This window comes from Habropoda laboriosa, unplaced genomic scaffold (assembly GCF_001263275.1).
Source record: "Habropoda laboriosa isolate 0110345459 unplaced genomic scaffold, ASM126327v1 scaffold258, whole genome shotgun sequence".
NCBI classification, from domain to species: domain Eukaryota; kingdom Metazoa; phylum Arthropoda; class Insecta; order Hymenoptera; family Apidae; genus Habropoda; species Habropoda laboriosa.
In genome coordinates, this window is record NW_017100395.1 from 84,082 (window position 1) to 108,651 (window position 24,570).

At 40.2% G+C, this 24,570-nt stretch overlaps 2 protein-coding genes across 2 annotated transcripts; both read right to left on the reverse strand.

Moving 5' to 3' along the window:
* Nucleotides 1-1,703: 1,703 nt before the first annotated feature.
* LOC108575084 (protein spaetzle-like) lies at nt 1,704-4,894 on the reverse strand. Its single transcript, XM_017937798.1, has 6 exons — nt 4,855-4,894; nt 3,906-4,119; nt 3,113-3,318; nt 2,652-2,708; nt 2,439-2,542; nt 1,704-1,985 (listed from the first exon to the last, which is right to left on the reverse strand). The coding sequence occupies exons 2-6, from the start codon at nt 4,027-4,029 to the stop codon at nt 1,745-1,747; spliced, it is 732 nt and encodes a 243-aa protein (XP_017793287.1). The 5' UTR covers nt 4,030-4,119; nt 4,855-4,894; the 3' UTR covers nt 1,704-1,744.
* Nucleotides 4,895-6,395: 1,501 nt separating this feature from the next.
* LOC108575085 (mucin-17-like) lies at nt 6,396-24,535 on the reverse strand. Its single transcript, XM_017937800.1, has 7 exons — nt 24,422-24,535; nt 23,103-24,237; nt 14,874-23,030; nt 14,523-14,803; nt 9,027-14,353; nt 7,873-8,966; nt 6,396-6,637 (listed from the first exon to the last, which is right to left on the reverse strand). Exons 1-7 carry the CDS (start codon nt 24,533-24,535, stop codon nt 6,396-6,398), a joined length of 16,350 nt encoding a protein of 5,449 aa, XP_017793289.1.
* Between the last annotated feature and the right edge of the window lie 35 nt (nt 24,536-24,570).

Sequence of the window (24,570 nt, forward strand, 5' to 3'; positions counted from 1 at the left end):
AGACCCAAACACATTTGTCCTTCTCTTTTCCATCTTTCAAATCGATTACACCTCCTTTCTCAGGTGATCCATCGATTAAAGAAACACTCTCCTCTTTGCTATCTCCCTTCTTATTCCACCATTCGAGACTCTTCTCAGATTTATCGTCGCTACCTTTTTCGTCACTCTCGTGCGACTTCTTATCGTCATTCCCGCTTCGCTTCCAGTTTAACAAAGTGTCTTCCTTCAAGTCTGCAGCCACTGCTAGCAAAGCTAGATACACTGTCGCCAACAACAACGCGGTTTTCATGTCCGACAATTTTTCCTTCAACTGATGCTTTACGCTAACGAAGCGGCTCCTTTTATACCTCGTCGAGAATGAAACCGTGGATATTTTTATAATAGCCGGTTTTGTTATTGCACGATGTGTACACCAGTTGACAATATTGAGATAAGTACTCGTATCAAGGTGTTTCTTTAATCATGTAATTTTATCGGTTTCGTCGATTGCTGTGTTTATGCAACATGTTTAAACATTTCTGCTATAATCAAGACAGTATTGTTCTCGATTTCGTGTTCTCCTCGTTACTTTCGATCGATGATAATTTGAAGATCGAATGTTCTCTTCGTTTCCTTGTTTCTGTATGGGAGCAAAGGGATGTGTAATAACAAAGTACGCTTGTGCTATTAAGATTTAGCTGGAATGACATTTATCCAGAATTTCAAAACATTCTGTGCTATTTTTCGTTCAATATCGCCGGTGTCGTTTTATCACTTCGTTAATTAAAGACGCGTGTTCTGCTTCGATGCATTTATTGTTTCTAAATATGAGAAACGAAATTGACAAAATATGAATGAGAAATGAATGAGACATATAAAATGCGATTAAGTCTAGAATTGGTAGGATAAAGTGTATGTATAACTTGTTTATTTTGAGAAAAATAGAAAATAGAAAAAAATGTTTATCGTCACGGAAAGAAGAAGAAACTTTGTAAAATGTGATCTACCTTCTATTGTTTTATTTATATATTACTCTGCTGCTCTATTTTATCACCGTGTTGGTATTTTATTGCATTTGTATTTTTCCTTCAGAAAGAAAGAGAATGATTCTGCATGAACAAATAAACCGAAAATATGGAATAACATTTTTTTGTAAAAAGTTCAGGTTTCGAGAAAATACAATTAATATTCCTCAAGTATGCCTACATTCGCGCTATCTCCGCGTCTTATGTTTGCACTAGTAAGAGATGCAAATAAGTACTGATAATACGTAACGATTTCTGAATGTATACAAATTCTCGCTCCTCCAACCAGAAAACCGTCAACTGACGATAAACTTTATTTTCATACTCAGCGATTCTTCTTTCAGCCGCAGAAAAATACAAGAGAACACTCACTTAAACACAGAGATATGCAGCTTGTATCGTTCAATATCTTACGGAATTTCTATTAAAATTTCATTTTCATAAAACTCGTTGAAGACATAAAAGTTTTGCGTTGAGACTAAAATTGAACAAAACCTTCGTCGTTATTCGAGAAATATTAAGCACACAATATTTTCCTTAGTATAGAATTTACAGAGTAATTATAGTACTTGTACATTTACTCGTAATTAACGATAAAATTCGATTATCATGAATTATCATTATCATCGAAGGGCTAAATTTGACAGTATCGTCACAGAAGGAAGGAAAAAAGAAATGAATTTAAATCATTGTCTGCCAAGTATTCTATTTCTCAGTAAAAACAAAAAAACGATAAGAAATTAATTTGCGTTTATGTCATCCGGTTTGTCTTGAGCGTTGCTTGTTTTACCGATCCTCATCCGTGTCGAGGTGCCGACGAATTGTACATGACAGCAGCAACTGGCTGGAAACCGGAAGAGCTCATGGCTAACCGCACCATCGACAATCGCTGCCAATTGACGATGAATGTATTTTTGTTTGCAAGTAGTAACGTAACCTTCAGCGAATCCACCGATTATGTTACAGCCTTGATCCTCTTGCCTACAAGATCAGCGCCCAAATAATTAGATAAAGATGACGTTTCAACCCTTTGCAGTACGTTTAATTTTCAAAAATTACTCCGATCAGAATGAGAAATTAATTTTCAAATAATTAAAAAATTAGAGACACCTTTAAAAATGACGTTTCAACCCTTTGTAGTTCGTTTAATTTTCAAAAATTATTCTGATCACGGTAAGGAATTAATTTTCGATAAAAAGTCTCCTGTAAGTGTTGATAAAAAGAACAATTATAACGCACAATGCAGGAGAATATTTTACGAACTGGATTTTCTCGCTATTTTTCCTACAAAAAATACTTCACTTTGTACAGAAGTATATCTGTAACGTGAAAGAACTTTAAACCGCTTGTATTTTATTGCGCGAAACAAACGGACCGGAAAGGGTTAGTGAAGCACCACTTTTAGACGTTCTCCGCTGACAACGAAATACCCACATGCAAGTTTCGATGCGTACTCCCTGTGTAAAGTTCGCGACGTTAAGAACGTACAGCCACTGTTTATTCGCATTTTGCGCTGTTTTCGGATAGACAATTTGTTCCTAGAATGATTTCAAACGTGTATGGAACGATACCGTTAGTCGTATTCTTTAACACTCTACAGACACAGTTAAGGAATAACGTAAGTAGGAAAATTATACGTGTACTCACAGTGGCTACGCAGAGTGACTCTGTGGAAGCGGTGTTTATTCTGAAGGTAAAGTCCAGCTAAACAGGAAAAATATACAAGGAACAAAGTAGAGTACAGCCTTTTCTCACAGACAATATTTTTGTAATACAGATACTTATTTACTGTTATAGTTGAAAAACGTAGGAAATTTGCCACGAAGTTGTTGAAATTAAATATGATAGAAAAGGTAAGGAAATTCGAATCGAAATGTAGAATTACGGAAATTAAAGAAAAATCGAAGGTGCGTTGAAATTAAGTATAATATACAGATTTAAACTGAGCATAACAGAAAAGATAAGGAAATTCGAGTCGAAAAGCAAAAATACCGAAACGAAAGAAAAATCAAAGGTAAATAAAGAGAAAAATTGAAGGATACTAAAATGAAATTTAAATTTAAATGTGAAATATTTTTTCCCAAGATCTTACAGACAAGAATACCAACCGAGTCGACGTTTGCGTAATTTTGAAGACTACGATCATTCTTAATAGCATCACGGACAAAACTCGAAGGATAATCCGAAACCTGCTCGCAGAAGGTTTTCCCATTGCAGGAAGGCGCTGCACCAATCCTCGTTTGTAACGATGGTGACGGTTTGATGACGGTCGCATCCGGAAATATAAATTTGTCATTCGGCAGCATCTTATCATCTGAGTGGCAATAAAACAAGGAAAGGAAAGAAAATAATTAAGCGTACGATGCATTTTTATACACCTGCTCCTCGATATACGCTGAATGCGGTTTCCTTTTACGCGGAATAAAATCACGTAAATAGAGTCTGTCAGCCGAAAAAAAAAATACTAGAAAGAAAAGCTGGTATAAGTTGTAGAAATATTAATTTCACATAAAACAAAAAAAAATGATAATTTAGTGGACCCAAACAAATTTTATTCAGTGTCACTATCTGTTTTAAAATTCAAAACAATCGTCATTTTCTTTTCAATTGGCTCAAAGTCACTATGTAAAGTCGTTTGTAATTCATTTTTGCACGATTTCTCCTCAATCTTATCTTTCGCTAATTTTTCATAAATTTCCTAATATTCGTTGCAACAAAGATAAATATTCTTAATATTCGTTTGCAATGAAATCTCGTTGAAATTTTAAGGCTCGTTTTCTGACCGCGTAAATTGATACAGGCGCGTTAGAAGCACCGCGCAAACGGAGGGATAATTTATACAAAAAATCGCGTAAATCGAGGAGCGGGTGTAATTGAAAACAGAAAAATTACGGAACAAACCGTCATCATTCGCAAAGCCCAAAGGCTGCCGCGTTACTTTTATCGTGTTCTGCTGCTTAAACGGCCACTTCCAAGTTGTTATTAAACGAGTGTTAGAGTTGAAGTCGCCACTACGATACGTCATAGTCTGATTCTCAAAATTTCCATAACCAGGGTAACTCCGACGTGGTCGCTCGTACCATTGTCGAGAATTGCCGTGGACGTTGTTGAAAATCTGAAAAAAGTGACGCGTTTTCTTGTTTTTTACTCAACGAATTTCGTTCGCATCCGCGAAATTTTTTTTTTCTAACGTGGAAGATCTTGACCACATCCGACACAAAGGAAGGAAGCGAGAGTAAAATAATTATTTTTAATTGAAACGCTATCTAATCTTGTCGATATTCAGGAGGTCAAGCTCCTCTGTAATCAAAGGCTTACTCTCTCTTTGAGGCTTCTGACAAGCCGGTGACCTGCGATCAATTTACTCCAAAGACAGTTGCTCTAATAGTTTAAGTTTTAGAAGTAATTTGCTTTGTCGGCGAATTGTCCGAAACATCGACCTTGTAATTAAAACTATCATATAAACGAGCTTCGATCAACCGTTACACGAATTATCTTCCTGAAGCACGAATCACTTTCACAGTGCAAAAAATAAAAAACCGAACATACCAAAAAATGAGCCGAAATGATTAACTCCACTTTTTCATATTTTTCCAATCTTAGTATCAAAGCACACAGCTTGGTGCTTAATTTTTCACAAAGAAAAGAAATTTAATAAACTCTATTTTACAGAGTTAGTCATTTCGAGTGGCTCAGATATTACTAACCTAACCAGATTGTCATTATCACGTCTAAAACTCTGACAAAATTCCTACGATAACTTCATATACAAGTACAACGCGAATAAAACTTTTCATCCTCTCTCCCTTTCAAAAGTCGCTTAATTACAAAATCTCTTCGTGTAACTTACCAACAGCGGAAAAACTGCAACAATAATTGCAAAAACTACACTCTCTCGTTCTTTCATCTCGCACTGAGAGAACCAGTAGCTTCTATTTTATCGTTACAATTTCTTCGACGAAAAGACGAAGTTGAACTTCACTTTTTCCCTTACTTCGACCACTTTTCAGCTTTTCCTCGACTTGAACGAGATGTTTTCCCTGTCGGCGGAGTGTCGAGAATGATACTAGTAGCCTGGACGACTTTTCGATGACTGATCCTGAGTTTTTCGAGGCCGACGTCGACAAGCGTGCCGCTATCGTCAACATCCGCTCCATTGTCTTGATTCCTGATATTGGAATCCACTTCCAGAAGCGACGACTCACCGTTCAAACGCCAGGAATTTTTATATACCAGATAAAAAAACATAAATTGTGAAACTGCTCGGAGATGAAAGTTGCAGAGTTTCGGAAAAATATCTTCGTATCGTTTTCGACGGTACAATTGATTCTTGACGTTAGAAACAGCAAAATTGATTAGCACATCCGACATGTTCTCGTTGATACCAAATTATTGGACGTTTTATGGAATAGTTGTGTTAGTCGTATATAAGACGTTCATTTTGAAAAAAAAAAATAATTCCATTGAAATTGAAGATTTTGATTTAGAAATAATTTCGACCATGTTCGATAGACTTGCGAATGTATCGCAGAAGCTCTAATTAATTTTCATTTGAAGATGCTGCGAATTGTCATTTGGAATCTGATCATTTCGCTATTATACGTGTTGAACGATCGCTTTTTTCGAAGTTCCAGTTGTACAAAGTGAACGGAAGTCAGAAATTTTAATGCATATGTAGATAAGCCTAATTTTCTTTCGGTAAACTTGATATATTGCAAGGATTTTCTCCATGAAAATACATTTGTAGAACAAAGTTACATTCGTGTTAGCATCTTTCTGCATGTGTATTATTTAACCGCATCTTTTTCCGTGCGTTTGACGATAGAAGAACAGGCAGAATTAAAAAGTAAACCACTTTGAAGCAAGATAAACTCCGCTATCAATCCGAGTAAGAGCTTAAGCGACCACTTTGGATTTCCGGTTAAAGAGGCTGCGGTAGACGTAGCGAAAGAATTCTCCAAGTAGATTAGAGAGCAGCGATAACACCAAGAATAGTGTAATTTACGGATTAAACAGCTAGCAGAATTAATATGAATGTTCTAATCGAATTTATTAATGTTTACACTTATATACATATGTACAATCTTTACACAACATTTTAACACTAATTGTCACGTCTCACTGCTATTTCACTGATTCGTTCTCTTATAGCTTCCATTTTTCTTTTCTCTAGTGTCTTGATAAATCTTACATGCGTGTCATCGAAAAAACTAGTAAAAAAAAAAAATGTCACCTGCTTCCGTGGCAGTAGAATTTTTATAGCGAAATTTATGTATCTTTATCTTGCGCGTGTTTGAATTGGTCTATAGGTGAGATGTTTGTTCGCTCGTTTACGAAATATATTCCTCCAAAGGATGATTCGAAGCCCATTCTCGCACGGTGAAACGATCCTCAGGGCTTTCGACTGTCTTCTTCACTGTTAACGATAACATAGTAGCAAGTAGTCGGCCCTAGTGGACGTTTTTCGACAGCTCCGTTCTCCATCTGAAAATTCTCCTCGTCTTCGACGCTCTCTGACTCTTCTGGACCTCCTCGTACCGGATACTCCAACATCCAAGTTTTAGTACCACCCACACGGTACGCGGTTAAAGCTTCTGTCGGCCATTCCGGGCCAGGTGTCTGTCTAGTTTTCTCTGCAATTGAAACGCAGCTCGTGTTGGAACAAAATAATAAGTACGCAGGTACGTGTTAATTTTGTAGTTTGACATTTGTTATAGAGTTTATCTCGTTTGTCAATGCGGAGTAGGGGATCTTAGAAGAAAGTTTTAAGAAAGCGGCAGAAGAAGGAAGAAAAATTACTCTTTTGTGGAATATTTTTGAAGAATAATTTTTTGGGATATTTGTATCGGTACTATTTCGTTTATTTAATTTTAAAACGATGCAGCACGGTAGGACCCTTGTAATGCTGGAAATATAGAATAAATGAAGTTCCAGAGACGTCCCTTTTTAGGTCAAATTTAATTAACCCAAAATTACGAAATTAGAAATTGGGAATTTGTATGTTCTTCTTTTTCTCTGTTTTGTTAGCGTTATACGGGGACAGTAGAAATTTTTTGATCGCGTTATACGGGGTCCTACTGTATTTATATTTTTTAAATATTTGTGTTAGCATATTTTTGGAAAAATTGTGTACATAATGTAATTTAACCTATTGTATAAGGAGACACATGATTTAAACCTCCTGCCAAAAATATATTAATAGGTATAAATCTTAATATAGATCATCTTAAAGGTCTCCTTACACGGTATAGTGAAATATTAAGAAATTTCGATCGGTCCGCTAACGACAGAATAATCTAAGGGTTGAAGGCAATCAAGTTTTCAGTGCTCAGTTCTAAATAAATTTAACAGTTATTTAACACTAAACACACGAATTTAGTTGCTTTCAAGGCGATATATTTATAGTCCTATAAACCTACGTGTGTGACTTTAGTTTTATGTTACAATTGAATAAAATTTTATATTTCACAAAGGTCAATTGAGTGTGAACCGGCTCAAAGAGAGACTGAAACGATTGAACTGTGAAACGAAAAATTGTTTACTTCAAAAGAAACAACTTCAACGAACGTTATATAGCCGGGTTCGATTTTATTTTATTTTACACAAGGTTTACTTTCATTTTATTACTATTCTAGAATATAGAAATGGGAAAAAAATGTAACAAAATATTGCACGAAGGTATTTCACTAGTAATTATTTAGTGACGTAAACTTTCAATTACACAAATCACTGTTGCAAAAGTCTCAAGACACTATTCTTACTTTAATACATCCTTTACCACTCCGAAACACAATAATTACTACATAAAATAAAATCAAATCATACAGAATAAATAAAAAAATTAATCAGTTAGAATATTACGTCTTACCCCGAATATTTTCATTGTCATTAACGTCTTCGCCATCTTCACTTAAACTTGCCTCTTCTTCACCTTCATCACTCTCAATTTCGCCCACCAAGCTGTCCGTGGTATGGTAGACTTCATCCTCCGCAACTGATTCAGTTTCACTATCACCAGACCTAATGTCCTTTAACGAATCATTTTCGCTCGACTCACTTTCTCTTCCAAAATTAACTTCTTCGTTTGTATCAACTGTACTTTCCGTTAACCACTTCGTCGTGGTCTCTTCTTGTCTCAAATTTCTCTCAACCTCCCCTTCATAATCGTACTCCTCTACACTTGCCTCGTTATCCTTTCCAACAATTACCTCACCGTCATTTTCACCAATCTCAAGAATAGATCGAATCCTGTATCTCTTAACATCGCCATTCTTTCTATCATACTTTTCACTAATTTCCGACACTCCGGTGTTCACGAAAGTATCCGTAAATCGAGAACTACAATTTCCACACACCGGAAACGGCTCTTTGATTTGCGTCTCTGTTCTTTTATCATCACCGAAGTTATCTATACAAAGTTCAGGTTCAATAGTTTCCCCGTCGCTCCGTTTAAATCGATCCTGTCCAAACAACGACCTCTTCCTCTCGTTCTCGTTGTCAACGGACTCCGTTTCCGGTTCTCCATGATACTTCGTAAATGCGCCCTCCGTCCATTCGTGCCCTTTAAGCTGCAGCTTGTCAATCTTGATTTTCTCGTCCTTAGAAGCTGCGCTGCCTGGAACGAACGGCAGGCAAACTTTTTCAGTCACTAAACCCTCCGCGTGTTTTCCCTTAGGTTTATCCTTGAGAACGTTCAGACAGATCCTCGTAGTGCCTTTCTTTTCTTCCTCTTCCTCTTCCTCTTCCTCGCGGTGAAGTGTGACGATCCTCCTCACGGTGGCTCCTCCGCTAACTTCAGCTAACGTTGTTTCTCGAATGTCGATCGTAGTCCTCTCGGTGGGTGGTAGTTGCGAGAAAGATGGCGTCGTGAGTGTCGTTCCCAGGAAACGTGTTCCCGTGGTCTTCAAAATATCCTCCAAATCCTCTCCTCTCGACAGTTTCTCCTCCATTTCCCTCAATTTTCTTTCAAACTCCTCTTTTTCTCTCTGAAGTTTCTTCTCCTTTTCTAATAATTTATCCGACTTCTCCTTCAGCTGTCTCTCCTTCCCAGAAATCTGTCCCTCCAGCTTCCTGATCTGTTTCTCGAGCACATCTTCCGTCGTTGCTGCAGGAGTTACCGTGGTTTTCTGTTTCGTCTCCGCGAGACCTACCGAAGAAACTGTTGTTTTAAACGCAGCTGTTGTTTCGCGTACAAACGGTGATCCATCAGTGAGATGTTCGATTTTCGTGGGAGTCGTAGTTGCAGGAGTGCTTGTCACATGCTTGTGTCGTTCGATCATGTCCTGTATTCGTTTCGCCTTCTCGTGTTGCCATTGTTCTATTTCGTTCTGAAGATCTTCTTCTTGCTTCAGCAGTTTCTTCTCGGTAACCTCTAATTCTTCCAGTTTCTCCAGCAGATCCACTTTTAACTCTTTGTGACGAATTTTCTTCTGTGCTTGATTCGTTGTGCCCTTTAATTCGAAGGTAGTTAATTCGGGCGAGAAAGGTAACTCTGTGACGTTCGCCATTGTGACGAGTAACCTCGTCTTTTCCGTCGATTTTGTTGAGTGCTCGGACAAAGTAACTTCCCTTGGTCTCGTGAAGTTTGTGTCCAACTCTTCCGAGTAATCCATCGGCAAGTATTCCGTGGAGAATTCGGTACTTTGCGGTAAAGTGTATATTAGGGTGGTAAAATTCAATTCTTCTTCCTCCGTTTCGGTAGATTCCACAGAGACGAACGTTGTCTCTCCCTCTGTCGCTTCGGTTTCCGCCGGTTTCGTAGTGGCGAACGTTGTAGCCTCTTCAGTGGCAAATGAAACATTTACGTACGGTGACCAAGTTGTTTCTTCTGTAAATGTAGATGAAAGATTGCTCGGAGTTAACGTTGACACTTTCGACGTTGTTTCTGTTTCTTCCGTGTACAACGGGGTTGAAACTGTCGACACGATTTCGGGAACAGTCACAAAGGGGGTTGTAATATTAACTTCCGCTTTGACGATTGTAACTTCTACTTTGATAACTTCTTTGGTCGTTGTTTCGACTGCTGGTTTCGTGGACGTGTAATTTTCTGCCTCATAGTCGCGCCACACTGGAGTGAGTATTTCTGTACTCTCGTCTTCGTGTTCTTCTTCTTCGTACGCTACCTTGTACTCCTTCCCGTATTCGTAGTCGTACATTGTTTCAGTTTCATAGGCTTCTTCTCCGGTGCTCAGAGCAATTTCTTCAGTTGTGGTAACTGTTTCTTCGGAAGTGAAGGTTGCAACCGTTGTAACTACCGGAATAAAGGGAACTGTTGTTTCTGTTTTGACTGTTTCTATTGGTGTAGCATTCAGTGGAGTTGTTTCTGTAATTTTCACTGTTTCGGTGTAAAAAGTGGCGCTTTCTGTTGTAAATGATACGGTTGATATTGATGTTGTGTACGGAGTTGTTTCAGTTGTAATTACAATCGATTCTGTAGTTACATTGGTAATTTCTGTAGTAAATTCTGGTATCTCCTTAAGGGAAATAGTAACGTTATCAATTATAGGAGGTAAGGTCGTTGTTGGTGTTGTAGTATGAGAAATTGAAGGAGGTGATTCACTGATTACAGTAATAAGCGCAGTAGTAGCATTCTCCGTGGTAATAGTTATGTTTTCCATAGTAATTGGATATTCCATTTTAACAGATAAAGTTGTAAACATTGCCTCCGTTGTTTTCTTAGTTACAGCTGTTGTTGTTGTTTCTTCTTCGTAATCATAGAACGCCGGGTGTTCTTCAGTAGTGGGAACTTCTTCCTCGTACTCTTCCTCCTCTTCGAGCTCCTCATAAATCGTTTCAGTCTTCTCGGGGAATTCAGTAGACAGTTTTATGGTTGTGGTAGGTACTTCGAGTAACTTTGTTGTCGTCATCTCGGGTAATAATTTAGGCGGTGTAACATAAACGGATTCCATGGTTTCAAAGATGGTGGGACTTGTGAATTGGCCTGTCCAAAACGTTGTAGGAAATATGGTTGAGGTTGTCAGCAATTTTATTTCTGGTATTAGAGTTTCGTTTTTGAATGTGACGAGCGAAATTATGGTGGTTGGCTTTTCAGTCGGAGAGGATGTTGTTATTACTGTTGCAATAGGTGTGCTTGTTATTTCTGTTTCGTTTATTGACAGTGATTCTGTCGTTTCAGTAGTTACATTGATTAATAATGCTTCTGTAGTTATATTTATAAGCTTAACTGTAGATTCTGATGTTTCTGTGAAAACAAACGGAGTTTCTATGCTCACCGTTGTCCTTTCAGTAATAGATGTGAATGGGGTCGTTTCTGTCTTAACAGACAATGTTGTTATTTCGATTGCTTCGGTAGTCACATTAATCGGCGGCGATTCTGTAATTGCTGGTAAAGACTCTGTAGTAAATACGGTTTCGGTAGTCATATTTGTGATCTCAGTTGTTGGCAATCGTGAAGTGACTTCAATCTCGATAGAAGCAGCGGTTTCTGTTTTTTCCGCAGTTACGTTGCTTGGTACAGTTGCTGCTATTACGGATGTAGATTTAGATGTGGTTTCCGGTGTTACAGTGATAATGGACGGGGTTTCTATAGTTACATTTTTAACTTCCGTAAGAGGAGAAGTGATTTCCGTTTCGATAGATATTGTTGTTTCAGTTGTTTCAGTGGTTATATTAACGGGTAATATTTCAGTTGTGGATTTAGTTGTCACTTCTGACGTTTCAGTAGTGGTAGATGGGATCGTTATTGTTGTATTTGGAACTCCAGTAAAAGGAGAAGTGATTTCCTTTTCGATAGATATTGTTGTTTCTGCTGTTTCGGTAGTTATATTAATGGGTAATGTTTCAGTTGTTATACTGGTGGTTCTAGTTGTCACTTCCGACGTTTCAGTAGTGGTAGATGGGATCGTTATTGTTATATTTGGAACTCCAGTAAAAGGAGAAGTGATTTCCGTTTCGATAAATATTGTTGTTTCTGCCGTTTCAGTAGTTATATTAATGAGTAATGTTCCAGTTGTTATAATGGTGGCTTCAGTTGTTACTTCTATCGTTTCAATAGAGATATATGGGGTCGTTACTGTTACATTTGTAACTTCAATAGTAGGAGAAGTGATTTCCACCGCCATTGATGTAGTTGTCTTGGCTGTTTCAGTGGTTATATTAATAGGTAATGTTTCAGTTGTTACAGTGGTGGCTTCAGTTGTTACTTTTGTCGATTCAATAGAGATATATGGGGTCGTTACTGTTACATTTGTAACTTCAATAGTAGGAGAAGTGATTTCCACCGCCATTGATGTAGTTGTCTTGGCTGTTTCAGTGGTTATATTAATAGGTAATGTTTCAGATGTTACAGTGGTGGCTTCAGTTGTTACTTTTGTCGATTCAATAGTAATAGATGGGGTCGTTATTGTTACATTTGTAACTTCAATAGTAGGAGAAGTGATTTCCACCTCCATTGATGTAGTTGTCTTGGCTGTTTCAGTGGTTATATTAATAGGTAATGTTTCAGTTGTTATAGTGGTGGTTTCAGTTGTTACTTCTGTAGTTTCAATAGAGATAGATGGGGTCGTTACTGTTACATTTGTAACTTCAATAGAAGGAGAAGTGATTTCTGTCTCCATTGGTGTAGTTGTTTCGATTGTTTCAGTGGTTATATTAACGGGTAATATTTCAGTTGTGGATTTAGTTGCCACTTCCGACGTTTCAGTTGTGGTAGGTCGGGTCGTTACGGTTACACTTGTAACTTCAGTACGAGGAGAAGTGATTTCCGTTTCGATAGACATTGTTGTTTCAGTAGTAATATTAATGGGTAATGTTTCAGTTGTCACTTCTGACGTTTCAGTAGTAATAGATGGTGTTTTCATTGTTGTCTTTGTAACTTCAATAGTAGAAGTGACTTCAGCCTCCATTGGTATAGTTGTTTCTGTTGTTTCAGTAGTTATATTAACGGATAATATTTCAGTTGTTATACTGGTGGTTTCAGTTGTTATTTCTGTCCTTGCAGTAGTTATAAATGGTGTCATCACTGTTGTCTTCGTAACTTCAATAGTAGAAGTGACTTCAGTCTCCATTGGTGTAGTTGTTTCTGTTGTTTCAGTAGTTATATTAACGGGTAGTATTTTAGTTGTAGACGTAGTTGTCACTTCTGTCGTTTCAGTAGTGGTAGATGGTGCCGTTACGGTTACACTTGTAACTTCAGTGCGAGGAGAAGTGATTTCCGTCTCCATTGATGTAGTTGTTTCAGTAGTTATATTAACGGATAGTATTTCAGTTGTTGATTTAGTTGTCACTTCCGACGTTTCAGTAGTGATAGATGGGCTCCTTACTGTTGCACTTGTAACTTCAGTAAGAGGAGAAGTGATTTCCGTTTCGATAGATATTGTTGTTTCAGTTGTTGCAGTAGTTATGTTAACAGGTAGCGTTTCTGTTGTTGCAGTAATATACTCTGTTCTGGATTCTGTTTCTGTAGTTGCATTTGTGATTTCAGTAACTGGAAATTTCGTAGTCACTTCTGTTCTAAGTGACGTTGTTTCTATTGTTTCAGTGGCTACAGTTACAGACTCTGTCGTGGATTCTGTTGTAACAAACGGTGTTTTAGTAGTTACAGTGGTAGTCTTAGTAGTAGGTAATAATGTAGTGATTTCTGCCTTTGGAGACACCGTTGTTGTTTCCATTGTTTCTGTTGTTACATTAACTGTCACTGATTCAGTGGTTATAGTCGTAGGTGTGAGCAATGTTACTTTTTCTGTAACAGATATAGTTGTTTCTTCAGTTGCTTCTGTAGTTTCATTGAGGGACGGTATTTCTGTGGAGACAGGGACGACTTCAATTGTGGTGCTTTCAGTTGTAAGTGGTAAAGCTTTCAATGTAGTACTCTCTGTGGTAGGTGCTGAAATTGTTACGGTAGTACTTTCAATCAGAGGCGATGTACTTTCGGTACTAGTACTTTCAATGGTTGGTGATGGAATTTTGACGGTAGTTTTTTCACTAGTTAGCCGTGTACTCTCTGTAGTTGTACTTTCAGTTGTAGGAGATTCCATAGTCGTAACTGTTGTTACTATTGTAGATACAGTAGTATGTTCTGCAGTCGTTAATGTTGTTTCTGTTGTACTTGCTGTCGTAAACGTTGTGATTAGCGGTGCAACAGTGGTTGTTGCACGTATCCACTTTGTTGTCTTTTCTACAACAGGCTTTGTAGTAATCATCTCTTCTTCTTCGTAAGCATGCCATTCCGGTTCTTCGGTAGGTTCTTCTTCCTCTCCTTCCTCGTATGCTTCTTTATATTCCTTTTCGTACTCTAAGTCCTGAAATGTCTCGGTTACAGTAACGTGTTTCGTTACTGGTAATGTTGTTCTCGATGGTGTTATTAATTCAACAGTTTTCGTTGTTCTAACCTATAATTGTAGTTTAGAATTGTTGTATAAGCTAGCTTTATAATTTCCATTAAATTACATATTTGCATTAAGTAAATATGTATACATTTAAATGTCCTTTTGATATTAAAAGTTTTATTTCGTCAGATATATGCACCATAAGCAAAGTTAAAATTCCTTTTCTACTTACTATTTCAGTTTTAGTGAGTAATGTTATTACTTCTGTCATCGTGGGCAACGAAGGAAGAATAAAACTTGTAGTAATCGGCAAAAGATAAATTTCGGTAGTGGGAGTAAGTGCTTCTGTTGTAAATTCTAATAACTCTGTTGTGTATAATGGTGTTTCTATGACAGGAGTATAACTTTCAGTTGTGATACTGGCAGTAGGAATTTCAGATTCAGTGTATATCACTGAAGAAAATGGAGTCGATGTAATTATGCCCTCGGTAGTAGATTCCCTGGTTCCAGAAACTGTACATAAAATTAAGGGAAACAATTTCAAATAACGTAAATACAGAAATAAGTATAATTATAAATTTACCAGTTGTTGTTTCGAGATGAGTGGCTCTAGTGGTGATTGTAATTGCTTCGCTGATAGTTACTGTTGTTCCCATGGTACTGGGAGAAGGCGTTGTAGAAATTTCAATTGGAAATTCAGTAGTACGTATGGTCGATTCTGTTGTTAACGTTCCTACGATAGGTACAAAACCAGTAGTTGTAGTTTCTTCCGCAATTGTTGTTTCAGGCGTTGTTGTTAATACAGATGCTTCCGTTGTTAAGGCAGATGTTGATGTAGTGGATATAGTGGCACCTTCAGTGGTAATTATCGCTGTTGTAGCAAACGTCGGTCCTACTGTTTCAGTCGCCGATGGTGATATCGTAATAGAAATGTGTATAGTGCCCACAGTAGGTGTAATAGTGGTAGCCAAAATTGTTCTTTCGGTGACTACTTCTGTGGTCTTCGATAGAGGGGACATTGTTACTGTAGCTGATGTCACTGTCGTTTCACTAGCCGTGGTAGCTGTTTCCATTGTAGTTGCTCTCACCGTAGTTATAGGTACAATCGTTGATGAGGTAGTAACCAGCAAAGTTAAAGCTGATGTAATTCCTTCAGTTGCTGTTAACCATGTTGTCGTTGATGTGACACTTGCAATTTCCTCTGTAGAGACCACCGACGAGGCAGTTGTTAGTGAGGTAAGAGGCAAGGTTAGTGAGGCTGTAATAGATTCCGTTGTTGATACAGGTGTTGGTATTGATGTGGTAATTGTTTCTTCTATAGTGGATTCCCACCCACTTGTGGGTATCATCACCGTTGTAGCAGTTACTGGTATAGTTGGAGATATTGAAATACTTTCCGTTGTTGTTAGAGCCGTCGGCGTTAATGTGGTAACTGACGTTTCTTCTGTGGTGGTTTCCATCGCAGTTGTCGTCGGCTCTACTGGAGTTGTCGTAGTCGTAGGCACGATTAGAGTTGTCGTAATTGTTTCAGTTGTCGTCACCGGCATTGACGTTAATGTGGTAATTGTCGTTTCTTCTGTGGTGAACTCCGCCGTAGTTGTCGTTGGCTCTACCGGAGTTGCCATAGTTATAGACACAGTTGGAGCTGTCGTAATTGCTTCAGATCTTGTTACTGGCATTGGCGTTGAAGTGGTAACTGTCGTTTCTTCTGTGGTGACTACCACCGCAGATGTCGTAGGCTCTACTGGAGTTGTCGTAGACGTAGGCACGGTTAGAGCTGTCGTAATTGTTTCTGTTGTCATCACCGGTATTGACGTTAATGTGCTAATTGTCGTTTCTTCGGTGGTGGCTTCGACCGTAGTTGTCGTTGGCTCTAATGGAGCTGTCATAGTCAGAGACACCGTTGGAGCTGTCGTAATTGCTTCAGTTGCTGTTACTGGCATTGGCGTTGATGTAGTAACTGTCGTTTCTTCTGTGGTGACTACCACCGCAGATGTCGTGGGCTCTAATGGAGTTGGTATAGTCATAGACACCGTTGGAGCTGTCGTAATTGTTTCAGTTGTCGTCACCGGCAGTGGCGTCGATGTGATAAGTGATGTTTCTTCTGTGGTGACTTTCTCCGTAGTTGTCGTCGGCTTCAATGGAGTTGACGCAGTCAGAGGCACTGTTAGAGCTGTCGTAATTGATTCTGTTGTCGTCACCGGCATTGACGTTAATGTAGTACTTGTCGTTTCTTCTGTGGTGACTTCCGCCGTAGTTGTCGATTGCTCTAATGGAGTTGTCATAGTAATAGACACCGTTGGAGCTGTCGTAATTGCTTCAGCTCTTGTTACTGGCATTGGCGTTGAAGTGCTAACTGACGTTTCTTCTGTGGTGAGTTCCACCGTAGTTCTTCTTGTCTCTACCGGAATTGCGGTAATTATAGGCACAGTTAGAGCGGTCGTAACTATTTCTGTTGTGGTTACTGGCATTGGCGTTGAAGTGGTAACTGTTGTTTCTTCTGTGGTGACTTCCGCCGTAGTTGTCGTTATCTCAACCGGAGTTGTCATAGTTGTAGACACCGTTGAAGCTGTCTTAATTGTTTCAGTTGTCGTCGCCGGCATTGACGTTAATGTGCTAACTGTCGTTTCCTCTGTGGTGACTTCCGCCGTAGTTGTCGTTGGCTCCACTCTAGTTGTCGTAGTCGTAGACACGGTTAGAGATGTCGTAATCGTTTCTGTTGTCGGCACTGGCATCGGCGTTGATGCCGTAACTGTCGTTTCTTCTGTGGTGACTTCCACCGTAGTTGTCGTAGGTTCCAATGGAGTTGACGCAGTCAGAGGCACGGTTAGAGCTGTCGTAATAGATTCTGTTGTCGTTACCGGCATTGACGTTAATGTAGTAATTGTCGTTTCTTCTGTGGTGACTTCCACCGTAGTTGTCGTAGACCCTAATGGAGTTGTCGTAGTCACAGGCACGGTTAGAGCTGTCGTAATTGTTTCAGTTGTTGTTACTGGCATTGGCGTTGATGTAGTAACTGTTGTTTCTTCTGTGGTGACTTCCACCGTAGTTGTCGTAGGCTCTAATGGAGTTGTCGTAGTCAGAGGCACGATTAGAGCTGTCGTAATTGTTTCAGTTGTTGTTTCTGGCATTGGCGTTGATGTGGTAACTGTCGTTTCTTCTGTGGTAACTTCCACCGTAGTTGTCGTAGGCTCTAATGGAGTTGTCGTAGTCAGAGGCACGATTAGAGCTGTCGTAATTGTTTCAGTTGTTGTTTCTGGCATTGGCGTTGATGTGGTAACTGTCGTTTCTTCTGTGGTAACTTCCACCGTAGTTGTCGTAGGCTCTAATGGAGTTGTCGTAGTCAGAGGCACGGTTAGAGCTGTCGTAATTGATTCTGTTGTCGTCACCGGCATTGACGTTAACGTAGTAATTGTCGTTTCTTCTGTGGTGACTTCCGCCGTAGTTGTCGATTGCTCTAATGGAGTTGTCATAGTCATAGACACCGTTGGAGCTGTCGTAATTGCTTCAGTTGTTGTTACTGGCATTGGCGTTGATGTAGTAACTGTTGTTTCTTCTGTGGTGACTTCCGCCGTAGTTGTCGTTGGCTCTACCGGAGTTGTCATAGTTATAGACACCGTTAGAGCTGTCGTAATTGTTTCAGTTGTTGTCACCGGCATTGGCGTTGAAGTGGTAACTGTCGTTTCTTCTGTGGTGAGTCCCACCGTAGTTCTTGTTGCCTCTACCGGAATTGCGGTAATCATAGGCACAGTTAGAGCGGTCGTAACTATTTCTGCAGTTGTTACTGGCATTGGCGTTGAAGTGCTAACTGTCGTTTCTTCTGTGGTGACTTCCACCGCAGATGTCGTAGACTCTACTGGAGTTGTCGTAGTCAGAGGCACGGATAGAGCTCTTGTAATTGATTCTGTTTTCGTCACCGGCATTGACGTTAATATAGTAATTGTCGTTTCCTCTGTGGTGACTTCCGCCGTAGTGGTCGCTGGCTCTACTGTAGTTGTCGTAGTCCTAGACACGGTTAGAGATGTCGTAATTGTTTCAGATCTTGTTACCGGCATTGGCGTTGTTGTGATAACTGTCGTTTCTTCTGTGGTGACTTCCACGGCAGATGTCATCGGCTCTACTGGAGTTGTCGTAGTCAGTGGCACGGTTAGAGCTGCCGAAATTGTTTCAGTTGTTGTTTCTGGCATTGGCGTTGATGTGGTAACTGTCGTTCCTTCTGTGGTGATTTCCACCGCAGATGTCGTAGACTCTACTTGAGTTGACGTAGTCAGAGGCATGGTTAGAGCTGTCGTAATTGTTTCAGTTGTTGTTTCTGGCATTGGCGTTGATGTGGTAACTGTCGTTTCTTCTGTGGTGATTTCCACCGCAGATGTCGTAGACTCTACTGGAGTTGTCGTAGTCAGAGGCACAGTTAGAGCGGTCGTAATTGTTTCAGTGGTTGTTTCTGGCATTGGCGTTGATGTGGTAACTGTCGTTTCTTCTGTGGTGACTTCCACCGTAGTTGTCGTAGGCTCTAATGGAGTTGTCGTAGTCAGAGGCACGGTTAGAGCTGTCGTAATTGATTCTGTTTTCGTCACCGGCATTGACGTTATTGTAGTAATTGTCGTTTCCTCTGTGGTGACTTCCGCCGTAGTTGTCGTTGGCTCTACTGTAGTTGTCGTAGTCCTAGACACGGTTAGAGATGTCGTAAATGTTTCATATTTTGTCACCGGCATTGGCGTTGTTGTGGTAACTGTCGTTTCTTCTGTGGTGACTTCCGCCGTAGTTGTCGTTGGCTCTACTGTAGTTGTCGTAGTCCTAGACACGGTTAGAGATGTCGTAATTGTTTCAGATTTTGTCACCGGCATTGGTGTTGTTGTGGTAACTGTCGTTTCTTCTGTGGTGATTTCCACCGCAGATGTCGTAGACTCTACTGGAGTTGTCGTAGTCAGAGGCACAGTTAGAGCGGTCGTAACTATTTCTGTAGTTGTTACTGGCATTGGCGTTGAAGTGCTAACTGTCGTTTCTTCTGTGGTGACTTCCACCGCAGATGTCGTAGACTCTACTGGAGTTGTCGTAGTCAGAGGCACGGTTAGAGCTGTCGTAATTGTTTCAGTTGTGGTTATTGGCATTGGCGTTGAAGTGGTAAGTGTTGTTTCTTCTGTGGTGACTTCCGCCGTAGTTATCGTAGACTCTACTGGAGTTGTCGTAGTCAGAGGCACGGTTAGAGCTGTAGTAATTGTTTCAGTTGTTGTTTCTGGCATTGGCGTTGAAGTGCTAACTGTCGTTTCTTCTGTGGTGATTTCCACCGCAGATGTCGTAGACTCTACTGGAGTTGTCGTAGTCAGAGGCACGGTTAGAGCTGTCGTAATTGTTTCAGTTGTTGTTTCTGGCATTGGCGTTGATGTGGTAACTGTCGTTTCTTCTGTGGTGACTTCCGCCGTAGTTGTCGTTAGCTCAACCGGAGTTGTCGTAGTCAGAGGCACGGTTAGAGTTGTCGTAATTGTTTCAGTGGTTGTTTCTGGCATTGGCGTTGATGTGGTAACTGTCGTTTCTTCTGTGGTGACTTCCACCGCAGATGTCGTAGACTCTACTGGAGTTGTCGTAGTCAGAGGCACGGTTAGAGCTGTCGTAATAGTTTCAGTTGTTGTTTCTGGCATTGGCGTTGATGTGGTAACTGTCGTTTCTTCTGTGGTGAATTCCACCGTAGTTGTCGTAGGCTCTAATGGAGTTGTCGTAGTCAGGGGCACGGTTAGAGCTGTCGTAATTGTTTCAGTTGTTGTTTCTGGCATTGGTGTTGATGTGGTAACTGTCGTTTCTTTTGTGGTGATTTCCACCGTAGATGTCGTAGACTCTACTGGAGTTGTCGTAGTCAGAGGCACGGTTAGAGCTGTCGTAATTGTTTCAGTTGTAGTTACTGGCATTGGCGTTGAAGTGGTAAGTGTTGTTTCTTCTGTGGTGACTTCCGCCGTAGTTGCCGATGGCTCTACCGGAGTTGTCATAGTTATAGACACGGTTAGAGATGTCGTAATTGTTTCAGATTTTGTCACCGGCATTGGTGTTGTTGTGGTAACTGTCGTTTCTTCTGTGGTGACTTCCACCGCAGATGTCGTAGACTCTACTGGAGTTGTCGTAGTCAGAGGCACGGTTAGAGCTGTCGTAATTGTTTCAGTTGTAGTTACTGGCATTGGCGTTGAAGTGGTAAGTGTTGTTTCTTCTGTGGTGACTTCCGCCGTAGTTGCCGATGGCTCTACCGGAGTTGTCATAGTTATAGACACGGTTAGAGATGTCGTAATTGTTTCAGATTTTGTCACCGGCATTGGTGTTGTTGTGGTAACTGTCGTTTCTTCTGTGGTGACTTCCACCGTAGTTGTCGTAGGCTCTAATGGAGTTGTGGTAGTCAGAGGCACGGTTAGAGCTGTCGTAATTGATTCTGTTTTCGTCACCGGCATTGACGTTAATGTAGTAATTGTCGTTTCCTCTGTGGTGACTTCCGCCGTAGTTGTCGTAGTCCTAGACACAGTTAGAGATGTCGTAATTGTTTCATATTTTGTCACCGGCATTGGCGTTGTTGTGGTAACTATCGTTTCTTCTGTGGTGACTTCCACCGCAGATGTCATAGGCTCTACTGGAGTTGTCGTAGTCAGAGGCACGGTTAGAGCTGTCGTAATTGTTTCAGTTGTTGTTTCTGGCATTGGCGTTGATGTGGTAACTGTCGTTTCTTCTGTGGTGAATTCCGCCGTAGTTGTCGTAGGCTCTAATGGAGTTGTCGTAGTCAGAGGCACGGTTAGAGCTGCCGTAATTGTTTCAGTTGTTGTTTCTGGCATTGGTGTTGATGTGGTAACTGTCGTTTCTTTTGTGGTGATTTCTACCGTGGATGTCGTAGACTCTACTGGAGTTGTCATAGTTATAGACACGGTTAGAGATGTCGTAATTGTTTCAGATTTTGTCACCGGCATTGGCGTTGTTGTGGTAACTGTCGTTTCTTCTGTGGTGACTTCCACCGCAGATGTCATAGGCTCTACTGGAGTTGTCGTAGTCAGAGGCACGGTTAGAGCTGTCGTAATTGTTTCCGTCGTTAACACCGGCATAGGCATTAACGTGGTAGTTGTCGTTTTCTCTGCTATTTTTTCCACCCTAGTCGTCGGTGGTACCATGGACGTTGTGGTAACGACGGGCATGGTTAACGTTGTTGTAATTGTTTCAGTTGTAATATGTAGCGGCGGCGTTGATGTAGTAATTGTGGTTTCCTCTGTTGTGATTTTCTCCGTAATTGTTGTGGGTACGGTTTCCATTGTAGTAGTAACGGGTATAGTTCGTGTGGTTGTAATTGTTTCTGTTGTTGTTGAAGGAGCTAGAAATGATGTGGTAACTGTTATCGTTTTGGTAGTGGCTTCTACAGTAGTTGTCGTTGGTACCAGCGGTGTTGCTGTAGTAGCTGGCACGGTTAGAGTTGTTTTAATTGTTGCCGTTGTCGTTACCTGCGTCTGCGTTGATGTGGTAATTGGTGTTTCCTTTGCAGTGCCTTCCACCGTGGTTGTCGTTGTTGTAGCAGGCGCTGTTCGTGCCGGTGTACTTGTGTCTGTTGTTATTAGCGGTACCGGTGCTGTTGTCATGATCGTTGTTTCTTCTGTAGTCGCCTGCATTGTAGTTGGTGTAGTTATCATCGCCGTTGTGGTGGTAACAAACACGGTTGTTGGGCTGGTAGTTGCTTCCATCGTTCTTGTTTTCGGCAGCGTTGTCGTTGTAGTTGAAATAGGTACCTTTTGCAATGTAGTAATTTTCTCAGTTGTTATTAACGTGGTTAGTGATGTATCCACTATCTTCTCTTCTGACGTGGCTTCAGTCGTGCTTGTTCTCCGTGGAATCACTGCTGTTGTGTGCATCACCTCCGTTGTTATTATCGTTTGTGTTGTTGTCGGCGGTATCGTTAGTGTAGTTATTGTGGAAACGGTACTTGTTGCAGTAGTTGTTTCTGTTGTTGGTGCGTGAGTTGTTGTTACTGTAGATGTTACCTCCTCCGTTGGCGTTTCTGTTGTTCTTGTTGTTGACAGACTCGTTGTAGTGGTGTCTGGCACCGTAGTTACTGTCGTTGGTGCGTGTGTGGTTGTTACTGTAGATGTTGCCTCCTCCGTTGGGGTTTCTGTCGTTCTTGTTGTGGATAGACTTGTTCTAGTTGTGTCTGGCACCGTAGTTACTGTTGTTGGTGCTGTTGTAGTTGGCTCCATCGTTGTACTGGTAGTGATGGGCATGGGTTCTTTTGTTGTGGTTGTTTCAATTGTTGTTGCAAGTGGTGTCGGTGTGGTGACGACTGTAGTTTCTACAGTTCTTTCTGTCATGGTAGGCTTTGTGGTTGTTATGGTCTGCAGGCTTGTAGTGGTGGGTATTGGTGTGGTTGTTGTGACCGGTGTAGTTGTAATTGTTACCACCATCGATGTAGTAGTAGTCATCGGAACGGTTTTAGTTGGTGTTGTAACTTCTGTTTTTATCGGTTCTCGCACGGTTGTAACAGCTAATGTTGTTCCCTCCGTTGTGAGTTCTATTGTACTTGTTGGCAAAATTGTGGTAGTGGCAACTGTATCTATTATTCTAACCGTTGTGCCTTTTGTTGTTGTAATGACGGGAGGAGCCGTTATTGTGGTACTTATTTCAGTTGTAGTTAAGGGCAATTCTGTTGACGTACTTTCTGTCATTTTTGTAGTCGTTTCTGCTGTTGTTTTTAACTCTGTAGTTGTACTGGTTGTGGCTGGAATTACAAATTCTGTAGTAATTAATTCTATTATCGGCTGAACGGAAACTTAAGATGGAGTTAAGTATTTGATAGTCGTAGTACCTTGTGTTGTAAAGGCAGAAGTTTGTGTAGATGTGAACATTTCAGTAGTACTTTCGGTCGTAAGTGTTCTTGTGGTTTTTTTAGCGGTTATTGCAATCGTTCCTATATGCTCATCGTATTCATACCACCCGGTAGATTTTTCAGTCGTCTCTTCTTTATATTCTCCTTCATATGCTTCTTTATAATCTTCTTTATATTGCTGATCATAAAATGTGCCAAATTCTTCTGTAACAGTTTGTCCTATTACCTCTGGCGACACAGTTGTGCTTGCTAGTCCCTGATTTAACCAACTCAGCGTTGTTTGCAAAATATCTATTTCACTTTGGTGCTCAGTATTGTACGTCAACTGAGACTCAACCTGCGGTGTATCAGTTGTAAATAACATTTTAAACGTATCCACATATGCGGTCATTTCTTTCTGATAAATATCCGTGCTTCTTTTATTCAAAATATTCCTTTTTCTTCTCTTTTTAACAAACCCAATTGGTTTCTGAGAGACTGAATTTAGTCTCAGTATTCCATATACGTCTAAACTTCGACTCGGAAAAGGCGAAGAAGATTCGTTGGTATTTCGTTCAACCTGTGATGCTTCCAACAATTTTGGCAACAATAACGTTTTATTCCACTGATCCTGCAGCTTGAACTCTTCGTCGTCCGAAGTGCTTCGATTCGATCTTCTCCGTTTGCCGCGGAAAAACAAATGCGACATCCTCCTCGACCTTTTCGAATTGCCGCGATCGTTTCTTAAATTCGATTCATAATTAATCGTAATCGATTTCAGATTCCTGACAAGTCGATGGTGCGGCTTGCTATAAGTACTTAGAGGTGAAAAATCGGCGCAAACGCGAGGACGTATATAATCTGTGAAAGGATAAGGATAACTGACTTCGTGATCTGACTTCGATTTGTACCGTGCCTCTTCGATATTTACTAAACCTAATTCATTATTAGACATCCGTAAAGGATTATGCTCCGCTGTGTTGCTGGTGTTCCGTACGATTATCCTTTTTCGCCATTGTTCGAGGATCGCTGACAAATCGGTGCATCCGGATCGATACGAATTTTCGTTCTCGTTATTTATTACAGTATCTTCGTGCGGTATTTTCGCTGTTTCCGTAGTATAAAAATTAACATTCTATAATACACAACATTACTTAGTGATACTAACGGTTCAATCGAGATTTCAATGTTAATCTTCAAAAGCGATTGCCATTTTGGTTATGATCGTGACATTGGTATCTTTAACGTTACTAAAAAAACGTCCTTTATCAAACGTTCATGGCAATGCTTTTCGATTATTCGAGAGAAAGGGTACTTACAGCAATATCTTCCATTATAGTACTATTATTATTATTGTTACAGTGAACAGGATTGTTGTTAACGTTCTCAGTGATGTCGACAGTTGTACGAAATTTCTCTGACGCTGTTACCATGTATATCGCGGTCAACTTACAAATCACAACGAGAA